This window comes from Ascidia mentula, chromosome 1, assembly GCF_947561715.1.
Source record: "Ascidia mentula chromosome 1, kaAscMent1.1, whole genome shotgun sequence".
NCBI lineage: Eukaryota > Metazoa > Chordata > Ascidiacea > Phlebobranchia > Ascidiidae > Ascidia > Ascidia mentula.
In genome coordinates this window covers 12,136,819-12,151,027 of record NC_138566.1, presented here as the reverse complement: position 1 = coordinate 12,151,027, position 14,209 = coordinate 12,136,819, and the positions used below count along the sequence as shown (strand labels likewise).

The 14,209-nt window shown below is 35.6% G+C and overlaps 2 protein-coding genes across 3 annotated transcripts; both read left to right on the top strand.

Moving 5' to 3' along the window:
* Positions 1-725: 725 nt before the first annotated feature.
* On the top strand, positions 726-3,911 carry LOC145917739 (neuronal acetylcholine receptor subunit beta-3-like). The gene is made up of 12 exons (XM_083003016.1): positions 726-791; positions 1,123-1,201; positions 1,259-1,452; positions 1,976-2,085; positions 2,167-2,321; positions 2,437-2,489; positions 2,550-2,632; positions 2,697-2,830; positions 2,969-3,200; positions 3,344-3,474; positions 3,586-3,695; positions 3,765-3,911. Exons 1-12 carry the CDS (start codon positions 726-728, stop codon positions 3,909-3,911), a joined length of 1,494 nt encoding a protein of 497 aa, XP_082859142.1.
* A 1,023-nt stretch (positions 3,912-4,934) lies between these two features.
* On the top strand, positions 4,935-12,698 carry LOC145917780 (high affinity cAMP-specific and IBMX-insensitive 3',5'-cyclic phosphodiesterase 8A-like). Of its 2 annotated transcripts, none has more exons than XM_083003061.1 (23): positions 4,935-5,103; positions 5,303-5,500; positions 5,782-5,832; positions 6,022-6,209; positions 6,275-6,334; positions 7,430-7,487; positions 7,569-7,657; positions 7,840-7,918; positions 8,185-8,325; positions 8,392-8,480; positions 8,539-8,596; positions 8,657-8,774; positions 8,837-8,910; positions 8,980-9,147; positions 9,450-9,504; positions 9,570-9,717; positions 9,854-10,052; positions 10,139-10,269; positions 10,327-10,413; positions 10,642-10,780; positions 10,984-11,157; positions 11,237-11,366; positions 11,426-12,698. In XM_083003061.1, the coding sequence occupies exons 1-23, from the start codon at positions 5,035-5,037 to the stop codon at positions 11,698-11,700; spliced, it is 2,778 nt and encodes a 925-aa protein (XP_082859187.1). In that variant the 5' UTR covers positions 4,935-5,034; the 3' UTR covers positions 11,701-12,698. The 2 variants fall into 2 exon arrangements, with proteins under 2 accessions (XP_082859187.1, XP_082859186.1); XM_083003060.1 differs by having other exon boundaries at positions 6,275-6,400.
* The last annotated feature ends 1,511 nt before the right edge of the window (positions 12,699-14,209 follow it).

Here is a 14,209-nt window from a genome sequence, read left to right as displayed (position 1 = left end):
CAATTCTTGGCGCCAAGTCTCTTTCTGCAAAATCACAGCGTTTTGGTTGTTCATACATGCTAGGCCTACGAAGTCTCATCTTGTTAACGGTATTAAATGCCGTTCTGGTAAAGTAATTCTTGTCGGTACAGCATTCCCGTAAAACTCGGCTGGATGGGACACTTAAATTTAGTAAATTTCTTCACAAGAAATCTCACTCACTATTCAAAAGCTTTTCACATTAATTTAACCATTCCAGTCAGAACAAATTTCTAATTTCACCACCACGTATATAGGCTAAAATACATATCAAAAAAGTTTTACCCCCTTACGAAATGATTTCGGCGTTGTAGAACATTATATTTGCATATACCGTAAAAAGCGACATACGCGGGTTCCACCCCAATCCCAGCCTACTGCTAAAACTTGATTGCATTAATGTAATTTGCATAAAAAATTACCTGTTGTAGTCATGGAAAACTTGATTGCATGGTTTGACAATGATTGTGTTTTATCACCTTCCATTTATTTTATCCATGTACCTCGTTAACAAAATTAGTAATCAACATACGTATTCACCTCCTAATAAAGAAACAAATGTAAAGCTAAATCAACCTGCTCCTGCAATAACTTTCTGCCTTTTTGTTTTCTCCCATCTTTTATAATCGGATTACATTGTTTGTTGAAATCATAGCACACTAAATCAGCCATCCATGCAAGGTAGCAATGTTCAAGATTTCTAAAACATGTTTTACTCTCTCGCGGATGATCCAGATGATTTGGTCCAAACTTATTCCACAAAGCATTGTTACGTAACAATAAGCATTACTTTCAAACAAATGGTTTTTTAAGAAAAAGGTCGTCGCATTATTGCAGTACGGTTGTAACAACATATGAAATCTACGAGTAAAACATTGACCAAAATATCATCAGTAACGATAAAACGAAAAAACTTTTATTAAGTGTGAGCTATAGCAGCCAACAAGTTAATATAGACAGACAGAGACAGATTTCTGCTATGATATATAAATTAAGTAAAGTTTTTTGAAGTAATCTTCTTTAGACATTAATAGCTAGGAAAAAGGCTTTCCTGAAATTCGATATTATTGATTGCTCCAAATGAGCATCGATTCTTTTCCACAGAGTCGCTACAGACAAAAGCTAAGCATGAAAAAACTTTGCTGCATTTTCCTGATTATTGCGACGTTTTGTTCATCAAATGGTATGAGCATGAACACTGTGTTGCAGTGATTATAGCAAAAAGTGTTTTTTCTCATAGGTGTTGCTGACATTCAACAAGAAGAGAAACTTTTCAGTCATGTATTTGGCAAAGAAAGGGGGTACAACAAGTTGATCCGTCCTGTAAAGCATTTCAGAGACACAGTAATTGTAAATTTTCAGTTGGTGGTACGACAGCTATTAGATGTAGATGAGAAGCATCAGCTTATGAGTACCAATGTCTGGATGAAACAGGTACAAATTGTGTAACAGTTTTTATCTACAAAAGGGGTGGGGAACCGTTTTGCTTGCAATTGCTGTTTAGGTTCATGAGTATGTGTTGGCAAATAACATTAAACGTGTATAAGGCTTTTAACATATTATTTCATTCATGCGTCTAGTTCTTCCAATCGAAATGGCATTTTTATATGCGAGATCGTTACATAAAAATAAATTACCACATCCACCAATCCAACATAAATGACCCCAAATGTTTGTTTCGTCATAATTTAACAACCAAATGCAATAATCAAAGCAACATTGCCATAATGCTTTTCTGACAAAACTTTGTTGCCCTTTGAGTGTAGCACTTTTATTACATACGATACGGAAGTTTCAACGATGTTCAATAGAAGGTTTGTTTCATTACCTCGAGTTCTTTTCTCGTTCATCTACCATAAGTCTCCGAGTATTGTTTTCAGAACTATGGAACAAAATGTCTTGACGCCTTTGCTGAATGACATCGCAAAGAATTACTGTAAACGTTCTTTGTTTTTAGAGTTGGTATGACCGTAATCTCTGTTGGGAACCCAACAAATTTGACAATGTTACCTACTTAAAGGTTCCCGCCGAGTACATATGGATACCTGATATTGTGTTGATCGGAAAGTAAGAATCCACGTTAAAAATCGCAATTTAAATTTACCTCTTGTTTTCGGAGTTTCATCGTCTTCTACCCGTGATTTGCAGTACGGATGGAAACTTTAGTGCCAGTCATATGACGAGAGCAGTCATACGGTATGATGGTCAAGTTGTCTGGGAGCCGCCGGCTTCCTTTAAAAGTTGGTGCAAGATAGATGTCACATACTTTCCTTTCGATGTGCAAAACTGTTCTATGAAATTTGGTAAATATATTTTATTGTAGCCTACCATTGATTAACTTGGTCTGGCAACGAACGCTTGTTAACGAGAGAACAAAAGAATTATTTTACAAAATTATGTTTTTATCCTTTTCTGCAGCTTCTTGGACCTACGACGAATTTCAAGTAGCATTAGATCCAGTGATTAACAAGGTCAGTTTGCATTTAGCTTATATAGACTATTTCGAATTTTACATTGGAATTACTTTTTAGGTTGATTTGACACATTTACAGAATAATGGAGAATGGGAAATAGTTCAAACTGACGTACAAAAACAATACGGGAGTAACAAAATGCAAGTCTGCTGTTTTTTTTTATTGCTAAAGAAAATCCGTTATTATGCGTGTATTGTCTGTCAGACATAAGACCTATCAATCCGTAGACGTGGTATTTGGTCAACATGGTTTGACGTATTGCTTTATAATGCGACGACTTCCACTATTTTACACCGTTTTTCTCATCACACCTTGTTTGGGTATTTCATTTCTGACGGGTAAGCAGTATAATTTAAAAGTCGTTAACGGCCCAGAAAAAAAAGCCAATAATGGTACATCGGTTCTCATTGTCTTTAATGATGTGTATATGTTTTGCGTGGTTATAGACCGAAATGCTAAGCATATATTTTTCGCAGCTTTAGTGTTCTATTTACCATCGGATTCTCAAGAAAAAATCACCCTATGCATTTCTGTTCTTTTGGCCCACACTTTTTATTTGCTTGTGATCACCGAAATTATACCATCAACGTCTAACGCGATTCCATTGATCGGGGAATATCTTCTCTTTACAATGATATTTATTACACTTTCTATTATCATTACAACAGCAGTTATCAACGTCCATTATCGTACGAATACGACTCACAGGTATTGCGATTGCAATAGTTCTGCAAAATTGGAAAAATCGCAAATAAAAACACTAATATTGATCCAAATTCAAATGTCCTTTCTGAAAATGTGTATTGTTTATTCTTTGGACAATCAATATTTTAAATTAAAAATACTTTCAGATCGCTACCTATCAGACTAAGATACATACTATTAACAGCGGCCCCACGAATTTTGTGCCTTCGTGAGTTTTCTGGTCGCATTCAATGGAATTTACCTCTCGTCAATTTGAATGCTTCTGTATTGCAAAATGGTATGAAACCTGCTAACATGTACAGGTAAATGAAGTCAAAAATAGCCGTAGCATTGTTTGGAGCTGAGTATTATTGTTACATTTGTCCTTTTTTTAAGTAAATATATCTAGCCTATGTTATGTGTGTCGACAGACGATCCACGAACCCGTATCTGGCAACTGCACTAAAATGTGTTCGCTTTTTTGTGAAGCGTATTAAGCAAAATATACGGCACAGGAGGGTAAGAATGTCACATTTTAATTTCAAACATTTGAATTTGTTTTCAATTTATTTTTTTTGTTTCAAAAAGGAAACTGAGGAATGGATGTATGCTGCAATGGTTATGGATCGAATTTTTTTAGCTTTGTTTCTTTTTATATCTTTTGTCGGGACAATTGTATTGTTTTTTCCGGCTTGGGTTGATTATTCAAATCACTCCACAAACAAAGAAACATAATAGAAGTCCCTATTATGACATGTCTATCATCTGTTTATCCATAAATTTAAATTTCTGTTACATTATTCGACTTTATTGATAAAATAGGTTATGAGATTATTCAAAATTGGGCTACACAAAAAAATAGACCCATTTTTGGTGGGGGGGATGGGCCGCATTGTAGTATAAGTTGAAGTCGTTAATGGTGTTTTCGTACGCTTAAGACAGGTTTGTAACTTATTTATAGATAAACACCTATTTTCGTCAATAAAAAAAATGTTTATAATGAGTTTGCGGTGTCTTGTGTTTGTTAAGAGCATTACCAAATAAATCCTAAAAACAGTCAAATTTTTGTTAAATGAATGCTAGGTTTTCATAACAAATAATTTACTTGTTGAATTTGAAGTGAATTTACATAAAACTGCATAGAATGTAAGGGGGCTTTACGAAACGTGAATCGTTGTGTTCAAATGTAAACTCTTTGCGAAACGAGCTCACGTTGCCGTGTATGTGTATTTAAGTGACGTTGAATGACGTCAATAGGGTCAAAGGGCAAGCAGAAATGAGATCTCGTATTATATGTTGAGAACTCAGAGATGAGGTTAGTTTCCAAACGTGCAGGTTTTGTGTGGTTGACCGGTATTGATTAGTTTACAGCAGAATATTTCTTTGTTAGATTTTCTGGTCAGAGTAGAAGCGTTCATAAAGAAGGCTACATCAACATCAGGGACCAAAATTGTTCGCTAGGTTAAACTTGACTTAAATGTTTTTTAATTTGAAGCCCAACTGCCATTTTGGTGTCAGTGTTGCGTCATGTTATGGGCGATAATAATATATATTGAACAACTTTGTTGCATTTTGCATTACAAGGTTGTTTAACACATTTTGGAATAAAAGTGGTATGTACAAGCACCTATCATTAGATTATCTATCTTCATAAACCTCTTTGGGTAAAGTTGACCACCAGCAAATTGGTGCAAAATGTTTCCATAACTTTACAGTTTAGAAATGTGATATGTATATCTAACCTGTGCTGTGTCAAAGATGAAATGTTAAGGCTTATAAAAAATGCATGTGTTGTGTTTGGTTTCAATTGACTCCCCACCTAGAGCCTGGTATTCATCTTTAAACAGTCTGTTCTGTTATGGGAAGCTCTCTAAGCTTACTCATGTGTGGATGTAATTTCTGTTCAAAAAAAAAGCCTGTCAAAAAGGTAATTGTGTTCTTTTAAATTGTAATTATTCTATTGCCTTGATAAAGCCTGTTCTTTTATAAAAACAATATATACAAATATATTTATAACATAAACCAATTAGGAATAATGCTGTTTTTATTTTGCATATACATATATATATATATATATACTCTTTTTTGCTCTTGTCTAACTTTTTTAATATTTTTTTTTTATTTAGATAGTTGTTGATCCTTTATCAAATACTGGGTGCGTAACAGACCCTAAAGAGCCCCTCTGCTGTACAAAGAAGTTCACAAGTGTAAACAATAATACTGTTCAAACAAAGCATTATTTCATCGAGGGCATACCCCCAGATATTGTTAACCCATGGTTGCAAGACATGGCTGCTCCTGAAGACCGATCATCATCTGATGTGGTATGTCATGTGAGAGCAAATGTCATGTCTTAGGAGACTGTTTTTGGTGATAATTTTTTTACTGACATTATGATACTGTGGTATTTTATGGACTTAAAAGGACATCATTTATCATAAACAATTTATTTACAATCTTTGATCATTTATGCATGCTTTAGTATTAAGCAAAAACATTATGTGCATGTCTCACACATCCAAATTATGTTATTTGTTTTGTCAGATATTTATCTATAGTTTTAGAATGAACACACTTCATCTTACTAATGATACCTGTTTTATAGATGAAAGACTTACAAGTTGGGTCAATGAAAGTCTCCAAGCCACAGCTTAAAGTAAATTAATTAATAACATTTTTAAGCAAGTCATTATCTACATACTTCTAGCTATTTTCTTTGTGTTTTTTGTTTAATTTGCATTTTTTCTTTCATACGGGTTTGATTACGAATATATATCAAATAGTGTGGCAAACAGTGATTGTGGTAATATACTTGTATTGTTCTGTTTTCATGTTCTGTTTTCAGGCTCTTCTGGTATTTCCTAAAGAAGATGACCAACTAAGAGCTATTGAAAGTATTATTTTAAGACATGGGTATCAGTATAACACCGAAAGTAATGCTGAAGATGCCACTGACTGTTTTGGGCAATATCAGCACCATCTGGTTTTTATTGATTGTAGAGAAAAAAATTTGGATGGTAATGCCCTTTGCAGGTGTGTGAAAACAACAAGTATATATGACGCTTTATAATGTTTTTTTAATGATGAAATTTTTTCAGGTCCATACGTGGAAAATATTTAGGCAATTTTTCAACGATTGTTGCTGTTACACGCAGAAGGTATAGGAACATACATACATCTGCTTTGAAACTCCCTTGCTTTTTAAATTGTGAAATTTACAAAAGGTATACAGTGCATGTACCAACAAATGCAACACCATTGTGTTTTTGTTTTAAACTAATAGCAGTGGTAAACAATAAAACAGGGATTTCCACTTTTTGTATGTGGTAATATAAATCTTTCCTGAATATTCCAGTAACTGTTCAAGATAGCAGACGTTTTACAGTATGAGTTTGTGCCTAAAACCTAAACATTTCAAAATATATTATCTGTGATTTTTTATTTTAAAACCTGTGCATGGCTAATAAAATCCATTATTTATGCATTTAGTTCAAACCAAATATGTACATCAAACAAACATGTGGCACAAAAATGTTTGCTATTGCTTCTGTTTCAAACATAATGTTTCTATCAATTGCTTGTGTAACATTCAAAACATGCTTCGTTGTGATAGACATTTTGTGCAATAGTAGTAAGATGCAACTCAAACAAATAGGATGTTTTAAAACTTTGAAATATTTAAATTACATTTATCAAATAAGCAAAATAATGTTTCACCTAAAAAGTCTAGCACCAATATACTTACCAACTGCATCTGGTTACAAACTGTATTTTGTAAATTGATCAGTTTACTTTAGAATGTTTTACCATTACATTAGACCAATATATATATATATAAATGTTAGGCAACAGTAAATTTAAATCAAGATAATAATCCCCCTCCCCAAACAGGAACTTTTTGATAAGATAAATTCACAAATATAACTAAATGTTTCCTAAACCAAAATCTTCTGGTTATTTTCTGAAAAAGTATCCATTTTTGTTTTGCATGATATGTCAATTGATACAATAATGCTCAATGTAAGTATGTGTGTAAATACACACACCCTTGCAGAGGTTTTGTTTTGTTGTTATTCTAAATGTGATCAAATATACATTATTAGCTCCACATTGCTTATATATGTGATCAAATACATTTGGAACAAATTTTGTTTGGTAGGTGTTGCCTGGCATGCACTTGTATACCTTTGTTTGCATGTATTTTTTTCTTCAAATAATGTTATTACAACTTGTAAACATTTACCTTGTAACAGAAATCAAGTTGACTCTATTTCAACAACTCGTGAATCTCTAAAAAGTGGATTTAGTCGGGTAAATATGTTTCCAACATTTATTGAACTTCTTTATCCTTTTAAGGAAGTACTAAAAGAGGTATTTTCATATTTATTAAAGGTAATCAATGAAACTGTAAAATTGGATGAATTAGAAGATGAAATACTTCAACTAGAGAGTGGCCACTTAAGCCATCAGATTAAATTTAGGTAAAAGCCATCATTTAAAATTTCATTTTTTGTGTTAAAGTTTTTTGTGCTCTAATCTTGTTAAGGAAGGTAATATTGATACAAGATTCATATCACCTTGTACAGAAACTTGCCAAGCGTTTACACAGTTGCCTTCATTATTTGTGATGGCAATGAGTATGTATTTGCGTATATTTTATCAGGTCATGCCAAGCAATTTTTACTGCATTAGAAAGATCAAGAGATTCTGTTCAAATTACTGATGAAAACCATCAAATTCAGGTTAGTTGAAATAAAACTAGGCAAATCAAGAAATAATAAAGATATAAATTTTTGAAAATATATCCTTTTTTTAAAATTGTCCTGAAAGAATTCAGTTTTTGTGAACACCAAAAGATATGTGTATGGTTAAACGTCTATTGGTTGTTATCATTTCTGATTGCAGTACCTTGTTTGTTTACTTTGCTTCAATTGCTGTGGGAGAAAAACTGCTTCAATTTTCAAAAGAAGTATAAAATGTTAGTGTTTTTACATGTGCTTTTTTGCAGTATGTAAACCGAACGTATGAGCGAATAACAGGCTTTTCATCCAAACAAGTACTGGGAACCAAAATATCAACATATGTTGACAATGAAAAAAATGAGGAAGATACGTGGAAAAGAATAGCAGAAGAAATACAAAGTGGAAAGGTTTCTTGATTGCTTTTCCTGAAATAAAACTACTTTACTGTCTTAACACCTCAACCCTGGTTACAGGAGTGGGATGGGTTTATTTACACAAAAAGTAAAAATGGTGAAGATCTCCAACTTTATGTTGTCATCCTACCTCTTGCCATGCACGATGGGTAAAGTGGTCTACTTGTGATATTGTAATTTGAATCCTATTTATTTAATATTTTTTAGATCCCCACCTCAGTATGTGGTGATAAGTAGAAGTCCATCTCAAGGATCAACGATTCAAGTTTGTTTTGGTTATTTATGCTGATGCCCGTTTCATACAAAACCATAATATGACATTTAGGATTTGACCCAGTTTGTGGGAGTTAAACGAAAAAATTCATATGAATGGCATCGAAGGGCATCCGGTGCCGCTGATCAAGTTCAAAGCAGAAGACTTTCTGCTTCCTCTTCCTATGAAGGTAAGAAGTTGTAATGTTCTATAAAGTTGTTCACATACAACTGAACACATGAATTTGTTTAGGGGAAGCAACACACAAGCGGACCAACTCACTCGCTAAGATCCACTCAATGGCCATTGAGGCTCCCATCACACAGGTTCGTTTAATGAATTGATTTCTGTGCAGTGTAACGTTATTTTACTATTGGTTGTGGGGTTTGCTACAGATTATCAACCTCATAAACATGGTAAAAGAGAACAGTCATTCTTCGGTGACTGAGGTACTCGATCAAATTCTAGAAATTCTGCGCAACTCAGAACTTTACTCACCTGCTGATCTTCAAAATCGCACCCGTGACCCCATGCTAACTGACTTTGTAGAAGGTCTAGTTACGGTAAGTTTTCGCAATTACTTTGTTTTCTTATGCTGGTTTAACATTGCACTGCTTTCCTTTTCGGCGACAAATTGCTTGACAGATCAATCGTTACATACTGCATTAGTATTTCCCGTTTGGGTTTACCTTACGCGTTTGTGGCAGTGTACATCCATGTCAAGTTCCCCTTCACCTCGCTACTCGTAGACGTTTCTTGCACATTGTCCATGAATCTTTCATGGGATCAATTCGGATGGTTGCGTGTTGTTTTCCCTCATTCAATCCTTATTTGTGTGTGTTAATTTTTTATTTCATTCAACCAGGGCACTGGTTTCAGTCACAGGCGTTCATCGGGAGGGGAAAATTTGCTGGGACGAAGTAAGCTGCCATTTGTTATGTTTTTGCTATTACATAAAGATTCTCTTTTCACTCTCCAATTACAGCCCCTCCAAACAGTGGATCATCGACCAAATGGAGTCCTTCTAGTACAACCAACGTCAACGCCGTTGATCCAAAGATTGCCGTTTATCTGGAAAATGTCGACTCGTGGGATTATGACATCCTGGCGTTGGAACGAGTAACGCTGAAAAAGTGCGTAACCTTTTTCTATACAAACCATCACTTAACTAATGTGCACATACAATGTGGCATATGATGTTTAACCATCACTTAACCAAATGATGAATATGATGCACAAATATACATTTAAAGAGTTTTTTCTGGGCAGGCCTTTGGTGCACCTCGGCATGCAAACACTCAATACGTTTAACGCGTGCGAGGTTCTCAGCTGCAGCCAGAACACTTTGCACTCCTGGCTTGTTGCAATTGAATCGAAATACCATTCGTCTAACACCTACCACAATTCTACACACGCCGCCGATGTTTTGCATGCTACTGCTTACTTTTTAAAGAAGGAGCGACTTAAGGTTTGTCTTAATATCAATAGGGTATTTTGACAGGTGCGTGTCATCGTGTTTGTAGTAAATGGTCAACATCCGTTTTTTGTCCTCAGAACTGGATGGAACCAACCGACGAAATTTCGGCACTACTTGCCGCTATTATACACGACGTTGATCACCCAGGACGGACAAACGCATTTCTGATCAATTCTAATAATCCTCTTGCATTATTGTACAATGATACGTAAGCTATTTTGGTATATCATCCAAAAACATAGGCAGAGTGTAAAGTTTTTTACAGCGCGGTCTTGGAGAGTCATCATGCTGCATTCGCTTTTAAATTCACTGTGAACAACGAAAAATGTAACATTTTCAAGAATATGGCAAGGTAAATATTTGACTGCGCAAGGCTTGGTCTGCTTTTCCACACGATGCCTAAAACGTTAGTGCGATTTGGTCGTGGAAACTTGGTTGCTGTCGTCAGATAATTGCCTAATGTTTGACTTGCCCGAGCGGTGTAGATAGTTTATCGTTGATTGACGTCTGTATGTCTGATATTTTTGCTAAGTCAAATGAGTTCTTGTTTTCCATTAAAGTCTTTGCCGATTTTTTGCAGAGAAAGCTTCATGGGAATGCGCCAGTCCATTGTTGACATGGTGTTGGCGACGGAACTTTCTAAACATTTTGAACATGTCAACAAATTTATCAGCATTGTCACAAAAAACAACAACAGTACCTCATTTCCGCTCGAAAATGTATGATTATTAACTAGTGTAGTCGCTATTTACAATATTGTGTGTGGCGAAACAAATTGTTACAACAATAAATCAGTTGCAGCATTTATTTATTGCTGTTTTGTTAGCCACATAATGTAGCTCGTTGTATGTCGTGTGTGTATAGTTTATAATGATTATAGCATGGAAAAGTAATTTACCACCAGATTTGTGTTATTTAAAAGGACGGGGTGTCGAGCAACCGATTTTCAACCGGTCAGAACACTGTCGTCACATATGAGCTCAAAACATTGATCAAAAGAGTTATGATTAAAGTTGCTGACGTTATCAATCCTGCTCGAAAAACTCCATTGTGCGTTGAATGGGCTCGTAGAATATCAGAAGAGTATTTTGCACAGGTATATGTTTGCAATACAAAATTGCATGAGCAACAAAATACTGGTTTGCTTTCAAGATAGCCCTGTCGTTGTTTTGCAGACCGACGAGGAAAAAAGGCTTGGGTTACCCGTAGTAATGCCTCACTTCGACAGAAATACTTGTAGCATGCCCAAGTCGCAGCTGACTTTCATAGATTATTTCCTTACTGATATGTGTGACGCTTGGCACGGTTTGTAACAAACATGTTATTTTTGTACAAAAATATGTTGATATTTGGCTCGCTTGCAGAGTTTTGTGGCATGGAAGATGTTATGGCAAATTTAAATGACAACTATAATTATTGGAAGAAGTTGCAAGATCGTGGTATTATGCGACTTGCTGAACTTGAAGATGAGAAATTCAGTGACCTTGACTTTTCAACGCATGAAGCAAGCGGACGGAGAAACAGCCAAACTTCAAGAAACGACTCCGAAAGTTTCGAAGCAACTCCTGCTTCGAACCCAATTGATGTAGAGACTCCAATTGATCATTCACAGCCAGTGGAGAACCATTTCGCACATTAATTGGGGACATCGCTCTTGATAATTGATTTTCGTTTGGGGAACTGCCCTTGGGTTAAATGTTTTTATCTTTAGACGGAAAACCATTAAGATTGGGCAATGTTGTTTAGGTTTGTTTTCTGGTCGCTATTAGCCGTTTATCCGTAGGTGAGTTCTCAAACAATTTTTTTTTATTTTAGCATTGATGTCATTGAAACCGACTAAACGGCCTATTACTTCAACCCGCTGTGTAATTTATCATTGTTGTATGTCGTCCCTTTGTATCGGTTTTTAGTGGCACGCACCTCAACATAATTTTTACTTGCTTAAAATAGCGGGTTTACGAATATTTGACACAAAATGCGACGTATTGCCAAGGTGTCTAATAGTATAAACAAAGTCAGGCATCAACAAAATATCTTGCACTTGGCTGTAACACCTGCGTGTGTGGCAGAACGACACTGTGTTTCCAGTAATTTTACTAATAACAGTTTCAAGCGACTAGATGCACGTAGTTTATGTCTGCCTGCTTCTGTTATGTTTGAAATAACTTGACTTGGTGAAACTGTTCATCGCCACGAAAGATCGTTATTACGTTTTCTTTTTAAACTTAATGTATTTCTATTGCATTGCATAAGCTCGCATTTCTTTGAATAACTATTTCCTCAGCCAACTTATCCTTGTTGTCCAAGCTTTGCCCCTATAATGAAATGATACATTTACTTGCAGTTGCAAGAGGTTAGTTGATGCTTATAGTACGATACGTTTTCTGAGACTTCCTGTATCGTACCTATAAGTTATACCCTATAACCTATAAGTCTTATTGTAACTCTTCGCCCAATCAGTCCTGAGTTATTTGCTAAAATTGGTGCCATGACTGGTATACCGCATGAGCGGATGTTTTGCCTTTTCAGTGATCAGTAGTATGCGTTTTCGTATTGTACAAATGATCAATGTCTGTGACCGCAGAATTGTGAAATGTGTTTCATGTTCTTCTATTTGTAATAAACGTTTCAAAAAACTATGCTTCGTAAAGTACGTAAGAGAATGAAATAAGCAAATACTGTTTGAAACAAAACGGTAGCTTTTAACTGATCTCAGCTCCATGATCCACAAACATTAGTTGACGAAGGAAAAGGAACATGTTGTTTTACGTCACAATTGAATATTGTTAAATTACCTTTTCAGTAAATATGTCTCCAATACGCTTTCCAAGCAATCCTCTGACCTTATTCACTATATGTCATACACTTGTTGGAAATAGGTCATGCAATGCCGTCAAAAATGTCATAAAGATTTAATAGATATAGCGCAAATACAACAATTAAATGCTGAGTTTGAATAGTTAATACTAGTGGATTCTATTTAAACTGAACTGTGGGAAATGAGAGAAAGGTTAGCAACCATTACTAAAACCCATACTATGATGAAACTGGTGATGGAAGTATATGGAATAAAACGTGTTTATTGGCGAAATGGAATGCTCTAATCATCACCTTTTTTAAGGTGATGTCTCACAACCAAAGTTGGTCCTTCACCAAGCTGGTCAAATCTGTCCCCGCTCTTGATTGGCTATTTTGTTTGTATTGAACAGTTTGGTATTCGACAAAATTCTTATCAAAGCAGCTTCCACCTGTGGTATATTGTCCTACACCCGGCTTGGTCGTGCAGTTGCGAGCACACTTTCACTCCTTCAAAACAATTACTCATTTGTCAAAGGCGGTTTCCACAACTCGACCGCAATTCAAACCAAATGACGCTGCATAGACGTGGACTTTTTGTGTATTAATGTTGTCTAAAATAGATCATACAACGAACAGTAAAAACCTAGCACAATTCTTGTTTCGTTTAACCCTGTACGAGAAGAGTTCACGTTTCTTATTTGCACTAAATTCCACATAATGTCAATTGAATTGACTGATTCAGATTTACGACAATCCCTTGTCTGTGATGGCAGTGAAATTGATGGAAATACGATAGCTGAGATAGCCAAGAAAAATGGCCTGCGCAGTTGGGGGATCCTGCTTTGCCATGCGATGAAACACTTCTGTAATGTCTTACTCTAGCATATGTATTGGTTACCGGTTATCGCTCATACAGTCACAATTCTATGGTGGCCCGAAGATGAGATTATAAATGAGAGTACAGATATCATGTAGAAACCCCCCTCCCCCCCTCCAGAGCAGCAAAGCAGCAAAATCGTCTTTCCAAATGCACAAATACTCAAAATCGCTCTTCTTCAAAGAAACGCCGTCGCCCCTGTAACAGTAACTCATATAAACCCCAGAAATTGTTACGTCATGACTTTTGCACAAACCATGCCATCGCAACTTATTGCAACTACTTGCGCCACAAGGCCCAACAATGTCTTCAGGATTAATGCATACAATGTGTTACGTTAACATGAATCACCAAAAAGCCTATCCTGTTTACTATGGGCGATCAGAAGGGCGCCAGAAGAGTCAGCATGAACATGTTCGTTTTTTAAGAAACATGTTGTTTAGGCAGACTTTTGACCCATTTGGCCGACCAC

What these genes read in the sequence shown, in the direction of transcription:
- LOC145917780 (XM_083003060.1), top strand. Translation starts at nt 5,035, where the DNA reads ATGGGAAGCTCTCTAAGCTTACTCATGTGTGGATGTAATTTCTGTTCA. An exon ending in ACCGATCATCATCTGATGTG is followed by an intron (nt 5,501 to 5,781) that starts GTATGTCATGTG and finishes CCTGTTTTATAG; the next exon opens with ATGAAAGACTTACAAGTTGG. An exon ending in TATGTGTGACGCTTGGCACG is followed by an intron (nt 11,367 to 11,425) that starts GTTTGTAACAAA and finishes GCTCGCTTGCAG; the next exon opens with AGTTTTGTGGCATGGAAGAT.
- LOC145917739 (XM_083003016.1), top strand. Translation starts at nt 726, where the DNA reads ATGTTTTACTCTCTCGCGGATGATCCAGATGATTTGGTCCAAACTTAT. An exon ending in GGGTATTTCATTTCTGACGG is followed by an intron (nt 2,831 to 2,968) that starts GTAAGCAGTATA and finishes TATTTTTCGCAG; the next exon opens with CTTTAGTGTTCTATTTACCA. An exon ending in TGCTTCTGTATTGCAAAATG is followed by an intron (nt 3,475 to 3,585) that starts GTATGAAACCTG and finishes AAATATATCTAG; the next exon opens with CCTATGTTATGTGTGTCGAC.